Source organism: Aplosporella prunicola, assembly GCF_010093885.1.
Source record: "Aplosporella prunicola CBS 121167 unplaced genomic scaffold K452scaffold_17, whole genome shotgun sequence".
NCBI classification, from domain to species: domain Eukaryota; kingdom Fungi; phylum Ascomycota; class Dothideomycetes; order Botryosphaeriales; family Aplosporellaceae; genus Aplosporella; species Aplosporella prunicola.
The window spans coordinates 762,568-776,894 of record NW_022983545.1 but is presented as its reverse complement, the minus strand read 5'-3'; the positions used below and the strand labels follow the sequence as shown (position 1 = coordinate 776,894).

General features: G+C 57.7%; 6 protein-coding genes across 6 annotated transcripts; 4 read left to right on the top strand and 2 right to left on the bottom strand.

Annotated features, from left to right (window-relative positions):
• Positions 1-1,110: 1,110 nt before the first annotated feature.
• K452DRAFT_230799 (uncharacterized protein) lies at positions 1,111-3,068 on the bottom strand (the record flags this gene model as incomplete). Its single annotated transcript, XM_033537115.1, has 2 exons — positions 1,111-2,563; positions 2,614-3,068. 2 exons carry the CDS (start codon positions 3,066-3,068, stop codon positions 1,111-1,113), a joined length of 1,908 nt encoding a protein of 635 aa, XP_033396111.1.
• A 519-nt stretch (positions 3,069-3,587) lies between these two features.
• K452DRAFT_289137 (uncharacterized protein) lies at positions 3,588-6,194 on the top strand. The gene is made up of 3 exons (XM_033540780.1): positions 3,588-3,782; positions 3,849-4,455; positions 4,641-6,194. The coding sequence occupies exons 1-3, from the start codon at positions 3,641-3,643 to the stop codon at positions 5,713-5,715; spliced, it is 1,824 nt and encodes a 607-aa protein (XP_033396110.1). The 5' UTR covers positions 3,588-3,640; the 3' UTR covers positions 5,716-6,194.
• On the top strand, positions 5,807-6,584 carry K452DRAFT_55204 (uncharacterized protein). The gene has a single exon (XM_033546836.1). The coding sequence runs from the start codon at positions 5,898-5,900 to the stop codon at positions 6,300-6,302; it is 405 nt and encodes a 134-aa protein (XP_033396109.1). The 5' UTR covers positions 5,807-5,897; the 3' UTR covers positions 6,303-6,584.
• Positions 6,585-6,865: 281 nt separating this feature from the next.
• K452DRAFT_230697 (uncharacterized protein) lies at positions 6,866-9,135 on the top strand (the record flags this gene model as incomplete). The annotated part of the gene is made up of 6 exons (XM_033537111.1): positions 6,866-7,197; positions 7,402-7,611; positions 7,684-8,090; positions 8,186-8,343; positions 8,420-8,636; positions 8,714-9,135. 6 exons carry the CDS (start codon positions 6,866-6,868, stop codon positions 9,133-9,135), a joined length of 1,746 nt encoding a protein of 581 aa, XP_033396108.1.
• Positions 9,136-9,911: 776 nt separating this feature from the next.
• On the bottom strand, positions 9,912-12,162 carry K452DRAFT_230630 (uncharacterized protein; the record flags this gene model as incomplete). The annotated part of the gene is made up of 4 exons (XM_033537109.1): positions 9,912-10,125; positions 10,222-10,388; positions 10,484-12,007; positions 12,076-12,162. 4 exons carry the CDS (start codon positions 12,160-12,162, stop codon positions 9,912-9,914), a joined length of 1,992 nt encoding a protein of 663 aa, XP_033396107.1.
• A 223-nt stretch (positions 12,163-12,385) lies between these two features.
• Positions 12,386-14,308, top strand: K452DRAFT_319883 (uncharacterized protein). Its single transcript, XM_033544273.1, has 2 exons — positions 12,386-12,947; positions 13,014-14,308. Exons 1-2 carry the CDS (start codon positions 12,825-12,827, stop codon positions 14,007-14,009), a joined length of 1,119 nt encoding a protein of 372 aa, XP_033396106.1. The 5' UTR covers positions 12,386-12,824; the 3' UTR covers positions 14,010-14,308.
• The last annotated feature ends 19 nt before the right edge of the window (positions 14,309-14,327 follow it).

The following is a 14,327-nucleotide window of genomic DNA, read 5'->3' as shown; positions in this document are numbered from 1 at the left end:
CTCTTTCATCCGGAGATTGGAATATATACGGAGTAGAGATGTTGATGTTTGTTCGTGATCCGGTACTGAAGAAAAATCTAGGTCATCGTAAGGGCAACTCTACATGTGAACATATCAAATACCTCCAACAAAGCAATACAGCTACCATCACAGCAGCATCAAAAACCACAGTTCCTCATTATCTCGAAACGCCAGCCAAAACACCGTTCCCCCAACATCCCTGCCCGTCAAACGACACTTCCCGCTCCAAAAACAGAAACCGTTGCGATTTCCGACACATCACAAGTCCACGCCATGAAAGCAACCGGTACATCAAGCTGACTCCCACAACGTCACATCACCGTTATCACCGTGCCTATATCCGCTACGTCCGTACTACTATTACCGCTCCTATCAAATACTCTTACCCAGAAAGCTTCACCACCTACACGTAGGCAACAGCAGCGCAGTCATACCCGCATGCACACACAGGGAGGGAGAGAGAGAGAGAAAGCCACGTACGCCACAAACGCCTTACCAACCATAAACCCCAATCTCAATCTCAATCTCAATCTCAATTTCTATTTGTATGTATTTGTATATATCAAAAATTTATCTACGAAAAAGCAACCAAACAAACAAACATCATATAAACAGCGGCAGCACTGGCAACAGCAGCAGCAGCAGCAGGAGGAGCAGCAGGAACAACAGTAACAGAAAGCAGCTACACATGCGTCCGGCCTGCTCTGCCTGTGTCTTCCGCCGCCACGCCACCCACCAGGCCGTCCAGCTGCCTCCCGCGGTATCATCCAACGCCATTGATGCAGCAACAGCCTTAAACGAACGAGATCTTCAAAAAAAGCGTATGTATGTATGTGTATGTATGTGTCAGAGAAGACAAAGACAACCGAGTAGATCTTTCACTCATACGAGCATCAATCAAAAACGCAAACAAAAATAGCGAATCCCCTCTACTTACTCCTGTACATGCAGTCAGCACCGCGCGCCATAACGCACACGGTACGCTCGCTTCTCTCTCTTGCTGACAGCCCACAGCGCAGCCACGCCAGCCACGCCAGCCCACGCGCCATGAGTCACACAAACGCCTGCAAACACCCACGCGCGCGCCCTCTAGCTCGGCCCGCTCTTCATGGGAATCCATCCGCCGTCCTTGCCCCACTTGCCCGCCTTCGTGTAGTCGCCCGCCCCCGCGCCGTGCATGTACGCAAAGCGGAAATACTCCGGCAGCTCCGCATCCTGGCGCACCCACGTGAAGCTGTCCACGCCCTCATCGTCTTCATACGCGCGGAAGCGCTCCACGTCGTTGACCAGGATGCTGATGCCGTCAAAGTGCTTCGGGAACGGCTTCTCCCACTCGAACGTGATGTTGGACATCATGTCACCCATGTTGTAGTTGTTGTGGATGATCGGAGGCATGATGTGCGGCAGCGGCGTGCCGAGCTTCGCGTCCCCGCGCAGCTCGTCGGGCGTTTGCAGGATGCTGTCGAAGCCCCAGCGCGCAATGCCGTTGATGAACAGGCCGACCAGAATGCCTTGGTAGAGCAGACTGGGCCGGTTCTGCATCGACGTGCCAGGGATCAGGAGCAGCGCAAGGATGTAGTGGTGGATACGTAGGTTCATTTTCGGGACGGCGACGAGGGCGAGCAGGCTGCCGGCCATAATGCCGTAGATGACGAGGTACCGCGGCAAGCGACCTTCGATGCGGAGGGCCCAGGCTTGACCGAGGGCGATGAAGAACAGTGAGAGAACGACGGTGATGAGAGCGGGGACGGCGCCGGGTTGTTGCTTGATGTCGTGCGGCGTCAGGCGCTCAATGGGGATCTTGTCGAAAGTGTAGTTGTTGAGAGCGCCGACCCAGCAGCCGCCAAGCCAGAGAATGGCCTTCTCAAACTGCGCTGTCAGGCCTGTCATTTGGGGTCGGACGGCGCATCTATACATGACGTATGCGCAGAACGACGCAGGTAGAAGTCTTCCGAGCGTAATACTGATAATTGCATAGTAGTCGGTAAGGTCTGGCGGGTCGGAGGCCAGCGCCACATGGAAGAATGTGCCAAAGAAAACGGAACAGAAGAAGACAGAGGGTGACGTAGTGAATAGGGTGATGAGGACAGTGAAAGTTAGGGAGACGGCAAAGAGAGGCCATCGCAGGTCACGACACTCGGAAGCAGTGCCATCGACAAACGAAAACGAAAGAGGAAAGTAGGAGTCGAATCCTACGCTAGAAATACCATGGTGCTTAGCGGCCGGGAAGTTGCTGTGCTCGCCAACTCTGCTAACAACGCCACATCCGCCGGCTTTGTTGCTGACGAACCCGGCGTGAATGGCAGAACCGCAAACGAAAGAATCTCCACGATACAAGGTGCTGGCAACGTCGTCGATATCGTCGTGGTCGTTGGTCGGCCCACCGATGACGAGAGGGCGGTAGTTGACTTCCTGGTCGCCCACGGCGTGCGAGTTGACAACCTGCACGCGCTTGCAGTTGGCGGGGCATCGGAAGGCGATGGAAGAGTTCCCGAACGGTCGGCACTGGTCGCCGTTCATGCCGCACATGTTTCCATCGTTCCTGCGGCACGTCAGCACTTGTCCAAATCTCCGACCTGCACATGATCGTACCAAAACCTCGTAGTGCAGGTGATCCGTACGGGTGACCCGTATCCTTCAATCTCGCTCGAAAAGGCCGACTTGCGCAGTACCAACGAAAAACACAAGAACCAAGTCACGTAGAAGCCGACCAGCAGCCAAACCTTCTGCTTGCGCTTGGGCGCGTATCTATCCAAGAGCCTCTGCGGCGCAGTCTGTATCGCCGGAAAGAAGGGTGTGATTTTATATGGGCGCGGGGGTTGCGGGCCTTTGATCCATGTGCCGGCAGCATTAACAAAGCGCTGGACCGACTTCGGGACGTATCCGGGGGCCTTGGGCGGCACATTCAGGTCGTTAACGCCGTCGTAGTCGGGGAAGTCGTCGAGATGCAGGTTGTTGGTGGCCGTGGTATCGGAGCCAAAGGTACTGGTCGCATCGTCGCGATACTCGTGGTGCACAGGCTCGGCGTCGGGGCTCTGACGAGGCATGACGGTGTGGTCTGGAGAGTCCTGCTCTGGGGTGGGTGATCAGCCGGGAGCGCCGGAAGGGAGATGCAGCGCGGGCAGGCAACGAGAGGCGCAAAGAAATATAAAGAGTGGGTTGGGGTAGAGGAAAGAGATGCTAACGATCGCGGCGGGAGGGAGGGCGAAGAAGATGGCGAGAGGGAGCGTGAGAGTCGCAAGCCCGACAGGTATGGGCGGGCAGTCGTACCTTCGTCATGATGCACGGCCAATCGGTCCCGGGCTTGCCGAGAAGCCGGGATGGCCAGCTCGAGCTCTTCGTCTTCCCCAGGCTTGCCCATGATAGCGGCGGTGTCCCGCGGCCATGCTTCCTGTGACGGTTGCGGATGTACACGAGGCTGCAGACGCTCGCCAGGGGCTCGACGACCGTCTCCACTTTGACGGCGCTCGTGCTGCGTGCCTGACTTCTTCCGGCTCCCGTCATCGACCTGACGACTGGCGTTGATTACCGATCCGCATTCCGCCCTTATCGCCGAACACAATGGCATCTGTCGCCCGCCCGCCACGTCTTGTGCGACTCTGGTTCAACATCTGTCACAATGAGCCGCAATAATTCCTCTCTCCCCAGGCCTCTTGACCTGTCCCACCATCTTTCGCGCACCGCCAAGAATCGCACTGCCTCATCTATCAAGCAGTTCTACAAGTACTTTTCCATTCCCGGCATTGGTCAGCTGGCTGGAGGTGCGTCACCGTTGCACCGCATCTCCTTGTAGCACCGTGACACCTGTTAATTCTCCGAGTCTGCAGGTCTTCCTAATGACAAGTACTTCCCCTACGACGACCTCGAGGCCAAGGTAGCTCTCCCGGATCGCTGGACTCCCACGCCTAACAAGCCCGTTGATCCCCCCTCCGCCGAGGTTTCCGCCACCTCCGCCTCCGACAGTCATCCTTCCGGCCGTCTCGTGGTCCCGCACAGCTCCGGTACCCCCGATGTCCTGCGGAAGATAGATCTCGACAGTGCCCTGCAGTACGGCCAGGCACAGGGCTACCCGCCCCTCTACCAATTCATCCGCCAGTTCACGCAGCAAAACCTGCACCCCAATGTCCCATACCAAGGTGGTCCGGAGATCATCTTGACCTGTGGCTCGACGGATGGGTTCTCCAAGGCCATCCAGACCCTGACCAACGAGTGGTCGCAGGGCAGAGACCCGGTCGATGAACGGGAAGGCGTCCTTGTTGAGGAGTACTGCTATATGAATGCCATTCAGGCGACCAGGCCGCGTGGAGTCAACATCGTCCCAGTGAAGATTGACGATGAGGGTATGAAGGCCTCAGGCCCAGGCGGTTTGAAGGAAGTCCTGGAGAACTGGGACCACTCAAGGGGCAAGCGGCCGCATTTGATCTACACAGTAACGTATGTTTATTCCTTTTATCAATCCCTTACTTCCGCGCCCTGGACGTTAGAACAGAGCTGCACTCTGCTTGTTTATGCTTGCATCAATCTAGCATATGTTAGCGATGTATTAGTCCTGCCTGTTACTTCATCTCATACTCTTTATTTGAATCTTCACGTCCGTACGGTTCATTGACACGATGCAGAATTGGCCAAAATCCTACCTCTGGCACTCTCAGTCTCGCACGGCGCAAGGAGATCTATGCCCTATGCGTTCAGTATGATATCATCATCATTGAAGACGATCCTTACTGGTATCTGCAGTTCCCATCGTCTTCTCCCAAGGTCCCAGTGACTCCTGTCCAGCTTGGTGGTAAGTCGTCGGGCTACGAGTTTTTGGACTCACTGGTGCCCTCGTACCTTTCCATCGACTATCAGGGCCGTGTCGTTCGCCTCGACACTTTCTCCAAGACGGTTGCGCCAGGTTGCCGTCTTGGCTGGATCACGGCACAACCAGCATTGATTGAAAGGATCCTGCGCTTGACGGAGGCGTCCACTCAACAACCATCTGGCTTCGTGCAGGCCATGATTGCTGAGCTGATCATTGGCCCGCAAAGCAAGAAAGACGGCGGCTCCGGCGGCTCCAAAAATGGACAAGGCTGGAACGTTGACGGTTGGGTGCGCTGGCTGGAAGGCCTGCGAGGCAACTATGAGCGGCGCATGAACGCCATGTGTGATGTACTGGATGCAGGCAAGAGCGTGGTGAAGACGGGTCGGCGCAGCAGCTTGACACAAATGTTGCGCTCGTCATTCCATCCCTCGTCGTCTAATGGCTGCGACGAGGACATTGAGGACGATGAGTGGGCCGTCGTAGAGACGTCCAGTATGTTCGATTTTGTGCGACCGCTTGGTGGCATGTTTGTCTGGCTGCGCTTCGACTTCTCCACGCACCCCTTGGCCAGGAGCGTTCCCGGACCGCGCCTCTCCCGCGCGCTCTGGGTCTACTGGACCAGCGAGCCTTATCGCGTGCTCGTGTCGCCTGGTGGAATCTTCGCACCTGACGAGGAGATCCGGCAGCGCGATTCGTGGCGCTGCTTCCGATTGTGCTTCGCGGCATGCCCCGAGGAAGACATTGTCCCAATCAGCCAGAGGCTCACCAAGGGGGTGCAAAAGTTCTGGCGTATCAGAGACAGAAAGACTATCGATGATATTTTGGAGAACGACGATCCGGGCGTTGAGGAATTTTCGGAAGGTATGACGAGCTTGGGCGGATTTTGTTGAAGAGCGCTGGAAGGACAACTAAAGGGTGGCGTTTAATAAATCGATGCACTGCAACATCTTCGACTGCGCTCGCTCGCTTGTCCCTTCGTCGCTTGCACAGAGATGGTGGCCGACAGCGTCTTCTCCGGTGCGCCGTGCGTTGTTTGCATTGCCGGCAGGAAATCCCGCTTTGAGACGCATAAATGCACCCACCCACATCTGCATCCATGTATGCATGGCTATATCTGTTTGTATCAATCAACGTCAATGTCGACATCACGCTGCTACGTATCCACCTATCCACTCACCAAACTAGGTCCGGCCTTCCCTCCTCGTTCGGTCAAGCAGGAAGGCAAGGGCGCTCAATTAGTTCGACACTGCCACCGAGCCCCGGCGGCGCGTGGAGCCGGCTAGCGAGCAGCATGCGAGGGAATTACTTTGCTTTCGACGACGCTGAAGGTAGGATTTGCGGTCGCACCATGAGCGGTGGTGCTGGGCAGCGCGCTGCATATGAGTGGCAGGTCCGGAATACGTACCGTACCACGCCATGCAGGCATGCTCGCTCCGCTCCGCGCTTGAGTTACGTACAGGAGTATCATCAAGGCTAGCGAGCGCTTTATATCCGGGCGCGCGAGTACCTCTTCCGCCAACCACGCCCGACGCGAGTCCTCGCACTGCACCCCAATCGAGTCCCCGCATTGCAGATCACCCCGCACGCGTGGACGCGCCTTTCCGCCGCTAAGCTTTTGCCGCCTCCCGCACGCCTCTGCCGACCCCAGATTCCGGGCCCGGGCACGGCTGGCTGGCTGTTGGTGGAGGACGGTTTCTCCGTCTTGTGCGAGCAGGAATGGAGCCCGAGGGATGGCCGGCGGGCGGGCGCAAGGAGGCAGGGTCGGCGGGGTGGACTTGGCGAGGATTTATCTGCGATGCGCCTGCGCTGGTGAGAGATTGAAATCAAGGTTGACTTGTTGTTTTGTCTCACTTACTTGGTCCTGCGAGTTGCTAGTCTGCTGCTCAGCTACCGACAAGCTCTGGCTAAGACGCGCGTGCTGTTGGCACTTTGATTTCTGGTTCTTCTATATTTCCCCCTCGCCTCGAACGTCCAATTCTCCTGTAGCTTTCCTGTGCTACTCACTTTCGACAATAACTAGCGACCGTTGTTGTCGTCGCCATGTCGACCTCAGACTCCCAGACCGTGACGCCCACGGTCACGGAGGGCAACGATGCCCCACCCACGCGTGGCCGGTTCGCCACCGTGCTCGCAGACCTCAAGATGTACCGCCGCGCGTACCTCCTCACCGCCATCGCGTCGTTTGGCGGCATGATTTTCGGATGGGACACGGGTCTCATTGGCGGCATTCTGACCATGGACGCGTTCCAACACTCGTTCAATCTTAAAGAGGACAGTGACGATTTTGCAAACCTGCAGGGGAATATCGTCAGTGTGCTGCAGGGAGGCTGCTTTTTCGGCGCCGCGGCATCGTTTTGGATGGCTGATGTGCTGTGAGTATTATATTTTCTTTGGTGTTGTGGTTTTTGGTGAAGATGGATGGTTGGCCTACCCATTGGTTTAGCAGATTGGGTTTGATAGGCTGTTAAGAGCAGAGCAAGATTTTAGAGGGGCAGACATGTTGTTCAGGACTTTAATTTCTTCGGTGTCCTTTCCGACAAGCTGTATCAGGAAGTCAAGGCTAATATGCGCAAAAGAGGTCGCAAATGGTCGCTCATCGTTGCCGACTGCATCTTCCTCATCGGATCTGCCATCCAGACGGCTTGCGCAATCAACACGACGAGTCTCGCACAGTTGTACGTAGGGCGCTTCATTGGCGGCTTCGGCGTAGGTGCCATCTCCGCCATCGTGCCCACATACATCGGCGAGAACGCCAACAAGGAAATCCGAGGCCGGTGTATAGGCTGGTTAGTCAACACACACTCCGCGCCACGCGACGCGCTCGTACTCCGCTAACACTCGTCATGCGCCGTATCTAGCATGCAGCTCTTCAACAACACAGGCATCATGCTCAGCTACTTTGTCAACTACGGCATGAACCTGCAGATCTCGTCGCCGACATCAGCAACCAAATGGCGCGTGCCGTTTGCGCTGCAGATGCTGCCCGGCGTGCTCTTGCTGGCGGGCATGCTGTTCGAGAACGAGTCCCCCCGCTGGCTGGTCGAGAAGAACCGGCTGCAGGAAGCGCGGCGCGCGCTCTCCCACGTGCGGGCCAAGCCTGCTTCTGATCCCGCCGTCATGCTCGAGCTGGATGAGATAGTGGCGGACTTTGAGGGGCGCGAGAAGCTGTCGATGTTCGCGCAGTTGAAGGCTTTGCTTGAGAACAAGAGCATCTTCTACCGCGGGACGTTGGGGATTGTGTTGTTTTTCCTGCAGCAGTGGTCAGGTATGTTGGACCGAGATGGCTCTGAGCTGCGAGGATACAGGCAGCTAGGCTTCTTATGTGTTTTGGTGTCTGCGGCTTGCTAACACACTGCCAAGGTACCAATTCCATCAACTACTATTCGCCACAGATCTTCAAGAGCATCGGGCTCACGGGCACGGACTCGGGGCTGTTCGCGACAGGGATCTACGGGGTAGTAAAGGTAGTGTTTACGGGGCTATCGCTGATGGTGGGCATCGAGCAAGCGGGCAGAAAGGTATGAAATCCCTTCATTTACTTGGTTCGCACCACACTAGCTAGTTGCTTACGTGTTTTCTTCTTTTCTTGCGCAGTGGTCTCTCATTGTCGGCGGGCTGGGCCAGGCCTTCGCCATGTTCTACATCGGCGCCAACCAGGCCGTCCATCCCATCGCGGACGGCGCGACGGGGAACAACCTCACGGGCAACAACGTCTTCGCCATCGTGTGCGTGTACCTCTATGTGATATTCTTCTCGTTCGGGTGGGGGCCGATTCCGTATATTCTGTCGTCAGAGTGCTCGCCCAATATTGGTATGCTTGTTCCTTTCGTTTACCACGATCATTCCTACACTGGGTAAATAACTAACGCGCAACCCACCCTCGCACAGTGCGCTCCCTCACCATGGCCCTCGCGCTGATGACGCAATGGCTGTTCAACTTCGTCATCGCGAAGATCACGCCCATCATGCTCGACAACATCACGTACGGCACATTCCTGCTCTTCGGCGCGTGCTGCCTGCTGATGATGGTGTACGCGGTTGTCGCCGTCCCCGAGACCAAGGGCGTGCCGCTCGAGCGCGTGCATTTGCTGTTCGACGGGGGGGCGGGGACGGGTGGGCGGGCTAGTGGTAGGGGCATTGTTGCTGGCGCGCTCTGGGACACCGTTCCTAGTCGGACAAGGGCGCGGAAGATGAAGGCCATGTGGGCGCAGGAGGGGGAGGGGACGGAAGGGAGTGCGGATGTGAAGAGGGTTGAGACAGTGGATGCGGAGGCGGAGGTCGGGGGGAAGAAGAACGCGGATGTTTCGTAGTGTGGGGTAGGTGGGTGGGTGCGGGTGTGGGGAAGGGGAGTGGATGCGCTGTAGTTACAGCAAGAGGTAAAAGCGTTTGCGATGTTGGGCTAGATTTCGTGCAGCATCTAGCACAGCACTAATATTAACTTGGCGTCTCCTTCTAGCGACGAAAAGAGAACAAGGCTGCTGCGGCTATCCGAACAAACCATGCTCTCTTATATACTAGTCTATATTTTCTCATAGGAACTATAGCTTAAGAAGATCAGATAACCAGCTCGACTCCGGCTTTGGTAATACGTAGTTAATAATTAGGACGAAGAGGAGTTCGTTCCTAGCTCCTATCGATCTAGAAAAACGCAGTATAAAAATTAAGAGTTATAGACAAGTCTTAGACCTAAGTTAAACTCTCTAATAACTATAAACAAAACCATAATAAGTCCAATATGTTTTTTCATTTGCCACGCATACAGTATACAAGCCTTAGGTACTCCTAGCCTAGCGCGCCTACTGTAAGCCTCCCTACATACATACATACCTAGCCCAACCTAACCTAACCTAATGCGCTGTGTTCCTGCTCTTACTCGTGCTTTTGCTGTTGCTCCTGACTACTACCTACAGACAGTTCATAGCGACCGACTGACTGATACAGTATATTATACACACCCTCGCCCCTCTCTCGCCCTTCATCACCACCTAACCCAACCCAACCCTTGGCTTTTTCACCCCGCTCCGCGCCACCCCCACAACAAGTTCCTTACTCGCTACAGCTCCCCCACCCACCCCAATCCCAACACCTACTCCCCCAAAAGCAGTCCCCACAGCGCATCCTTCTCGACAAAGTCATGATGAATAACATTGACCAAAAAGTAATCATCCCTAATCCCACCCAACAGCTTCGCCGTCGCCGAGCCCGGCGGGTAGATATGGCGCCACTCGGCCCAGATGCCGAAGGCTTCTTCCAGCCAGGCGCGGAAGGAGACGGCTTCGATGATGGTGGGGGTTGTGATTCTGCGAGGGGGCGTGGGTGTTAGTACCTGTGCATATATAGGTGCTTTGTTTGTGGGGGACAGAGAGAGAGGTGGGGGGGGAATTGGCCAAACTTACTCCTTGCCCGCAAACGAGCCCCACGTCACCGGGTTGACAGACTCCTCGTCCGACGCGTCGAATTCGCCCGCGTGGTTGCCTGCGAAATACGTCACTTCCTCGATCTGGTCCAGACGGGCCTTCAGCTTCCTCCAGTCGGCCGAGGGGAGGAAGAACTCGACGAACGGCTGTATCAAAAGTCAGTAAACCCACTCGCACACAAATTCTGAGCAACAACAAAGACGATGCACGGCATCGCCATGTGGGATAACAGAAAACGCACCTTCTGGAACACAAAGCCGTTCCGCGGACCCCAGCCAAACACAGGATCGGTGCTCTTGACGCCATTGACGGCCGGCTGACTAGCAACGGACCACCACCCGCGCTTTATCAGTCCCAACAACTCGTCGCGAATCGTCAGCGTCTCCTCGTTCAGCGCGTCCTCGCTCCACGGAATCGCCTCCAGCTCGCCGACAATGTGCCGCCGGAAGATGTCCGAAATGTCGGCCACCTCGGCTGGGTAGGCCCACAGCCGGATCGCCTGCGGCACCGACACGTGCAGCGACACGCCGTAGCCGTCAATCTCGCCAAAGGCCGGCGAGCGCGCGTCGCCCCAGCGCCCGTTGGGGAAGTCGTCCCATGTCGCCTCGCGGCCCAGCGAGCCCTCGCCCTCCGAGATGGCGAGCGTGTTGGCGCGCGAGATGATGGTGTCGCGCGGCACGCCGGCCTCCTCTTGCAGCGCTTCGTAGCTCTTGTTGCTCGACGCTGAGGGCCGCTGCACCACGACGCGGTTGTGGGGCGTCGAGTTGGCCGAGGAAAGGCGTCGGCGGTAGTTTGAGCTGAGGGCGTCGGCGGGCGGGACGGCGCTGACGACGTCGTCAATGGTGACGGCTTCTTCGTTTTCAGCGGCCGCTTCTTCGGCGCTGATGGTCGAGATCAGATGGCACCGCTCGACTATGTGCGCGACGGCCTTTTCCAGGTTCAGCGTGTAGAAGTGGAAGCCGCGCGGGCCGGCGGCGCCGCGCTTCTTCTTCTTCAGCCGCTCGACGACCTCGCTGAGGATTTCCACGCCCGCGGCCTTGACGGCCTCGTCGTCGCCCTTGACCGCGTCCAGCCGCGTCAGCATGTCTTCCGGCAGCTTGGCGTGGCTCAGCTTGGTCGTGCGCCGCAGGATCTGGTAGCTCTGGATGGGCATGAGGCCGGGGACGATGGGGATGGTCTTGAAGGCGCCCGAGGCGTCGTTGCGCAGCATGTCCTCAAAGGCCTCGTAGGCGTGCACGTCGAAGAACAGCTGCGTCATGATAAAGTCGGCGCCGGCCTGGACCTTCTCGACGAGGTAGGGCAGGTCGAACTTGGGGTGCTGCTTGTCGGGGTGCGACTGGTCCGAGTGGCCCTCCGGGTAAGCAGCGACACCGACGCAGAAGTAGTCGCCATAGTTGGCGCGGATGTATTTGACGAGGTCGACGGCCCAGGTGAACTCGGCGTTGCTGTCGTTGTCGGCGGCGACGTTCTCGGCCTGGCCGCCGTCGCGGTACTCCTCGGAGCGCGGGGGGTCGCCGCGCAGGGCGAGGATGTTGCGCACGCCCAGCGCCTTGGCCTGCTCGAGCGCATCGTCGACCAGCGAGCGGCTCATGTTGGTGCACGTCAGGTGCAGGCACGTCGTCAAGCCCAATTGGCGCTGGCAGATCTCGGCCAGCTCGAGCGACTTGGTGGCCGTGCTGCCGCCGGCGCCCCAGGTCACCGTGACGAAGAGCGGCCGCAGCCCGCGCGACATGCGCTCGAGACGGTTTTGGAGGTTGGCAAAGCCCTAAGAAAGGGAGCTTGTCAGTGGAAGCTCGGCGGGGCATTCGAGGTGCTGCTGCTGATGCTCCATACCATCTGCGTCTTCGGCGGGAAGAACTCCAGCGAAAAGTAGCTCTGGTCGGGCGCCAGAGCGGCGATTTTATCCGTAATCTTCTCCATCGTGCTTGAGTGGTGATGTGGTGTCGGCGGCAGACGCTGCTGCGGGCATGCTTTGTGTAGTCTGGCTGTCGCGCGCAGCGGCGCCGCGGCCTGGACGTGGGGCATGGCGGATGACGATCACTTGCGATACCGGCCGCCGACGACCGAGGCTCTTCATAGGTACCTATTGCTTTTTGTCTTCCTCATCCTCCTCCTCCTCCTCCTCCTCCTCTTCAATCCGTGAGACTGGGGGCTGAGGGCCGTACCGGGGGGTCGTTGTAGTCGTACACGTAACCGTCGTCGCCATCGTCGCTGTCGTCTTTGACTAGACCTAGCCGTCGTCGTACTACAGCAACTTAACCACCAAACAGCTATAGTATGGACCTACGGCTATGTAACTGACACCATGACCTGGCGAGCATAAAGGAAAGGCACCTAGTCACGGCACCCCCATCGGCCTGCGGTGCCACGGCAGCCATACATGTATGCCGCCAAAAGCCAATCGGAAGCAGCTGTTTCCGGACTTTTCATTTACATATACGAAGTATACTCCGGCATATATAAGTGTCTGGGTAACATCAAACTTTCTCGTATTCTCATCCATCTTCCACCTACATACAACAACCAGCCAGCCAACCTATACACCAGTTTCCATCATCATCATCAGTACTACCTAGCCCAAAATGTCTTCTTTTTCCTCCTCCTACGACCGCATCGACGTCCACTCGCACTTCCTCCCGCCCTTCTACCGCGACGAGCTCGCCCAAAACGGCCACTCCAACCCCGACGGCATGCCCGCCATCCCCGTACGCCGCACCCCACATCCCACACCCCACCCCACCACCGCACTAACCCCCCACACACACGCACAGGAATGGGACCTCCCAACGCACCTCGCCCTAATGGCCCGCCTACACATCACGAAATCCATCCTCAGCATCAGCAGCCCCGGCACCTACCTCACGGCCAGCACCCCCCCAGCAGCCGCGGCAGACCTAACCCGGCGCACCAACGCGTACGCCGCATTGCTAAAACAGCAAGAGCCGGCACGGCTGGGGTTCTGGGCGTCGCTGCCTCTGCCCGCGGTCCCGGAGACGCTCGCAGAGATCGACTCCGCGCTGGCCGACGGCGCCGACGGCTTCGTCCTGCTGTCGAGCGCGCACGGGCAGTACGCGGGCGACGGGGCGCTGGATGCCGTGTTTGCGCGGCTGGACGCGCGCGGGGCGACGCTGTTTATCCACCCCACGACGCCGTGCGGAGAAGACGGGGGCAGTGCGGCGCCGCTGGCCAGCCGCGGGTACCCGAACCCCATGTTCGAGTTTATGTTCGAGACAGGGCGGGCCGTGGCGCAGCTGTTCCTCAGCGGAGCCGTGGCGCGCTTTCCGCGGCTGCAGTTCGTGATTCCGCATGCGGGGGGCGCGGTGCCGGGGATTTTGAACCGCGTGGTGGGGTTCGCGGGGGTGGTGCCGGGGCCTGGGAAGGGGTTGGAGGTGCAAGACGTGCGGGAGGCGATGCGGACAAGGTTTTGGTTCGATTTGGCGGGCATTGTGTGGAGTGATGAGGGGCAGGGGAAGGGGAAGGGTGAGGGTGGGGTTGGAATCGAGGGCGATGTCCCGAATAATCAGCTCCAGGGCCTGCTGAGTGGGTGCGGCGTTGGGCCCGATCGCCTGCTGTATGGCAGCGACTACCCGTTTACGCCTGAGGCGAGCGTGGTGAGGCTGGCGGAGGTGATGGAGGTAGGGCTGGAAGCCATGTTTTCGAAGAAGGAGGTTGGCCGGATCTTGAGTGGGAATGCGGAGGCGTTTTTGAAGGAGATTGGGGAGGCGAGGAAGGAGGTGCTGGGAGATGGGGTTGCGGATGGGGTGTGAGTGGTTTTGTTGGAGGATGGTGGGGGAGGGCGGATAGGGCGATGTGAGTGTCGTTGAGCGAGGGGCATGCTTGACCTCAGTGATTCTAAGACTTCCGAAGGCGTTGTTTTCGTTTTATGAGTGAGATATTTCCCACGCCATGCTCGCGGTCTATTCTCTACGGACATGTCTTTTCGTGTCCCGACACATTGTCTAAATTTTCAACATTTTTCTACTCCTTGACCTCACCTTGGGTGGAGTCTGCTATATCTACCAGAAATCCTTTCGTCTGGACTATCTTCCTTGGTGCTCAAAGGGGGGTTCGTATATATATATATA

Bases quoted from the DNA above. Each gene is read 5' to 3' on its own strand.
- K452DRAFT_55204 (XM_033546836.1), top strand. From the start codon at position 5,898: ATGCACCCACCCACATCTGCATCCATGTATGCATGGCTATATCTGTTT.
- K452DRAFT_289137 (XM_033540780.1), top strand. From the start codon at position 3,641: ATGAGCCGCAATAATTCCTCTCTCCCCAGGCCTCTTGACCTGTCCCAC. The intron at 3,783-3,848 runs GTGCGTCACCGT...CCGAGTCTGCAG, and splicing joins CATTGGTCAGCTGGCTGGAG to GTCTTCCTAATGACAAGTAC. The intron at 4,456-4,640 runs GTATGTTTATTC...GACACGATGCAG, and splicing joins CATTTGATCTACACAGTAAC to AATTGGCCAAAATCCTACCT.
- K452DRAFT_319883 (XM_033544273.1), top strand. From the start codon at position 12,825: ATGTCTTCTTTTTCCTCCTCCTACGACCGCATCGACGTCCACTCGCAC. The intron at 12,948-13,013 runs GTACGCCGCACC...ACACACGCACAG, and splicing joins ACGGCATGCCCGCCATCCCC to GAATGGGACCTCCCAACGCA.